This window comes from Cyprinodon variegatus, unplaced genomic scaffold, assembly GCF_000732505.1.
Source record: "Cyprinodon variegatus isolate N-32 unplaced genomic scaffold, C_variegatus-1.0 Scaffold1054, whole genome shotgun sequence".
Taxonomy (NCBI): Eukaryota; Metazoa; Chordata; class Actinopteri; order Cyprinodontiformes; family Cyprinodontidae; genus Cyprinodon; species Cyprinodon variegatus.
In genome coordinates, this window is record NW_015151507.1 from 237557 (window position 1) to 241880 (window position 4324).

Sequence of the window (4324 nt, forward strand, 5' to 3'; positions counted from 1 at the left end):
TGATCTGGTGGCTCTAGCGTGCTGGCGTACTTATCCATTCGCGACATGATATATTTGATATACGATAATATGCCACCCAAGATGGCGGACCGGAAGCTGGCCAGTGACGTCACTGAAAACCCCCTATTGCGGTCATACCAGCAAAACAAGCCGGCAAGCGGATGTAGATTGGACCTATGAGGGGCCTCCTGTCTGCGGCACTGTCTGCAGTCACCTACACTTTGGGTGAGGTGCAGTCTGTGGAAGGGGCGGCGACGTCTTTGCATTCACTGCAACACCTATGCAGATGACCTAGTTTCGAAGTATAAATCAGCCTTTAAGCTGCACAGATCAATATTTCTGAGGTTGTTGTTTTTTTTTTTTGTATTTTCATGGTTGCGCAACTCTCTGACAACCTGCCATTTGTAGACCCACCATAATCTTTAACAGAGTGACTACCAATCTGTTTAAACTTTTAAATGTATTTTTGCTTAAAATAGACTTATATTCTTGATGCATTCTACATCTGCAGAAATGTCTCCTTAAGTTTTTTCTTTTAATTTTCTCTAAACTCAACTTCAGTATTTTTTACGTTTAAAAACCAACTAATGATAGAAGTTGATGACTTTATCTCTTTTTTTTTTCGATTGTTAGCAGATCCTCCAACGGAAGAAACAGTTCCTCTATCTTCCCAGGACACTGAGGTAATAATGGTTTTAGTGGTCACTTATAGAAACCATTTTCACCTTTAGTATCACATTGTGGTACAAGTTCATCACTGATATGCAGAAAATTCTGATGCTTAACTAATCCAGCTAGCAAAATTGTTAATTTCTCTGTCTCATCTGTATGAACGCTGTGTGATCAGGAAAAGGCATCCTTATCACAAAGGGACCATCTTAGCACCTTTTTTACTCATTCAGTCTCCTCCAATGAAGTTAATAGTCTCACTGACCAATGGATTTCAATAAACTGCTAACAATTTATTTTAAAATTCTTCATCACTGTGTGTGTATTAGATTGATTTTGATGTGTTTTTGTGTTTCAGGTTGCTCTGGATCCATATGATGTGGAAATGGTGCAGAGCAGGGTGAAACAGCTGTTGGAGAGCTGCCCTTACGGGGTGTGGATGTCCAAGCTGCCAAGTAAATACAATGAGATGTTCTGTCAGAAGCTTCATCCTCAGGCTCTGGTTGATTTGGAGAGGTGGCCACATGTTTGTATGGTGAGTCTGGAGCAAATACTGTTATGACTGTTAAAGCTCTCCTTTTGGTTCTAAGGTTCATTTAGCTCCTAGTTTCTCTCTCCATCCACCTCCATCGCATCTCCTCCCTCACTCCCTGACTATTCTTAGTCTCACTTACCCTTCGACTTATTCCCCCTCCAATGCAAATTTCAGACAGAGTTTGGATCAGTTAACCGTGCCCAGCTTGATTCCTTACAACCGTTTACACATCACGCTAGCAAAGTTCCTCGCCTCCTAGTGACTATCTACAGTACTATTGCTCTCTAGAGGTAAACAAGCAAATCAACATGTCGGCGCCCGTAACATTCAGGAAATTTGGTTATAAGCAACAATAATTAAGCAACATTTCTTTACTAAATGTAAAATATTTATTCATTGCCCTGTACTATTTTAACATTTATGTTTTTAAAGGTTTCAGCCGATACTGACATTTTTTTGTCTAATTTCAGGTGGAGAAAGCTTGTATAACTAACCACAGTGACAGACTCATCTACCCCCCCCTGCCTTCCAAATCCCCTACCAGCCCTGCTAACTGCACCAGCTCCTCTTCAGGATCCTCATCCTCCAATCAGCATAGTGGAATGTTGCCCCCTTTAACTGCTAAAGCTCCTGCAGGCAAAGTTCTGCCGTCAGTGACGTTACGCAGCCCCGCCCCAAACCCTGCTCTGCCCTCCCGACTTCCTCATTGCACAGTCTCTGCAAAGGATAACTGTGAAAGGAGCATTTTGCCCACAGACACTCCTTGTAGAAAGACACGCTCCTTAGCCCCTACCTGGCCTGCCAGCACTTCCTCTGCCTCTTCTTTACTCCAGGCTGACCGGGACGTTTTACCGCTCTTGAAAGCCACGTTCAGTTCACCTTCCGCCTCTGCTCCTACTTCTCCCTTGAAACCTTGTCCTGTCGCGCTCTCCGATGAGGTGCGTCAAAAATTAAAGGACCTTCTTTCAAAGTGCAGTCAAGGTCTGTGGGCTGATGCATTGCCCAAATGTTTTATGGACGTGTACAAGATGCCGTTCCCTGAAGAGATTCTGGATAACCTGTCAGTTTTGTGTGGTGTCTGTACGGTCGAGTACCCCTTCCCACAAAACAAGAAGAAGGTAAGAGACGTTGTGGTGTTTAGTTGGTATCAAAAAACATTGAAGCCTTAAAGTGTCTGATCAGGTGTTACACAGTTGGATTGTATATTTTACAGCATCTTAACCGACTTTATTTCAGCTGAAAACTCAGAATTAACAAATACTCAACTGCTCTAATTGTTTACACTTCCTGCTGTTATCTTAATTACTTTGGGTTTTTTTTTTATTTAATGCTGCGTTTGTTTTGCTCTCTTTCTTTCTGGTCCCTGGATCTTTTCAAGGCCATTCTGTATAACTTCTGCCAAGATGACATGAGCGTTACTAACAGCCAGCAGACCAGAAACAACCCACTACCCTCTGGATTGGAGACACTGGGCCCTGTGGTTCCTCCACCTCTGACCCATCCCACTGAACACTGTCCTTCAGTGTTGGTCACCGAGGCCAATAACACCACAGCTATCACCATCCGGTGCGGCACAGTTTCCCTCTCATTACTGTTGTAGACTTCACTGAATAATAATTGAACCTTATATTGCAGGTTTTTGTAGATTTACATTTTATAGTTTTATTTTATTGCTATCTGGGTCCTTTGGATTGACTTTCCTTCATTTTTTTTTAGATCTGTCAGTTAATTGATCAAATGATTGCTTTGCCTGCTTAGCATGAATGAAAATGTAAGCTTTGGGAGAAAGTATCAGTTTTAACAAGCCATAAAACTTTTACCATTTAGCTTTTATGTAAGTGAAAGCATTGTAAGCATAGCTAGGCAGATGGGACTATATGTTAGTATGGATGGAGAAGAGCTAAGCAAGCTCTGTCCATTTACTGTTTCACTTTCGTGTAGGTATTTGCTATACTGCTGTATTTGTTTATTTTAAAGCAATTAGAGGGCAGGAAATAAGTTAGAAGTGCTTGACAATTGGTTTTCAAACCCCTTCATTCTCATTTTTGTGTTGCTGAATAAAAGAAACAATTAAAGAGTGTAAATCATATGAATGCAGGAATAAATTGTAATTTATTCCTGCAGTTTAAATGTAATCCTTTCATCACCTCATCATAATGGCTGTGCTGATACTTCCTAGTCTTGCCATTATACACCCTATAAAAAGTTGCATTTAAGGTGGGCTTCCTCTTTACCTACAATTCAAGATTGCTGCAAGAGAAAATAAGTTCTGTGTTTAAAAAAAGGGATTTTATTTAGTGGAAGAACCCTGTTGCTCCTAACATTACTTCTTCTCATTTAGATCCTCTAACTATTTGTGACAGATTGCTGCTTACATCTCAAGCTCTCGCTTGTGGTGTTTACTTAAAACCGTTGCTCTGCCCGTGTCCTGCAAGCATGAATGTTCAGCTTGAATTGTTTTGAAACAGGAGTCGCAGCAATCCTAAAAATGTTTGGTGTCTATGTCTGAGACCTCTGTCCCTCTTCAGGTATGTTGGTGACAACTACTCAAATGCTCAGAAAACCATGGAGGATATGATGCAAACCTTCTACAGCCAAAACTCCAGGAGACATCCTGTCTCTAACCCAGAGGTTGGTCAGCTGGTGGCAGTAAAAGTGGAAGAAGGAGACGAGATGGCCAGAGCACAGGTGATGGAGGTCATGACCTCCAACATGGTGAAGGTAACATGATTTGTTTTTTCAAAGGTCCTTGTTAGTTTTTAACCTATTCTCTTCTCTGCTGACTCTCTTCAAGCATCTTAACCCCTTTATAGGGCACTCAGTGAAATACTCTTAAAAAAAATATATCCAAATTTCAAGACAATAGTGTTGGAATCCAGCACAAGACCTTATTATTACCTTTGTAACCTTCAAAAAATATATGAATAATCTGATGGAAAAAAATGTATGTCAATCTAATAACTAGAAATGCCAAGTTGCCTGAATATATTAAGAAAAATTACAAAAATGTTTATATAATTCATGAAAAACAGAAGAGTGAAAGAAACGCATTTTTTTGGTCCAACATAACCTTAGAAACATTAATGCCGATACGGGCCTGTACATTTTTTTTTTTTTTTT

At 40.5% G+C, this 4324-nt stretch overlaps 1 protein-coding gene across 1 annotated transcript in view; it reads left to right on the forward strand.

Moving 5' to 3' along the window:
* The window catches only part of LOC107101106 (tudor domain-containing protein 7A-like), a 17759-nt gene that overhangs the window by 7690 nt on the left and 5745 nt on the right, over positions 1–4324 (forward strand). Inside the window, exons 6-10 of the mRNA XM_015399871.1 lie at positions 634–683; positions 1028–1204; positions 1675–2322; positions 2583–2770; positions 3733–3925. Coding sequence (XP_015255357.1) covers positions 634–683; positions 1028–1204; positions 1675–2322; positions 2583–2770; positions 3733–3925 — 1256 coding nt within the window. The remainder of the gene's footprint in view (positions 1–633; positions 684–1027; positions 1205–1674; positions 2323–2582; positions 2771–3732; positions 3926–4324) is intronic.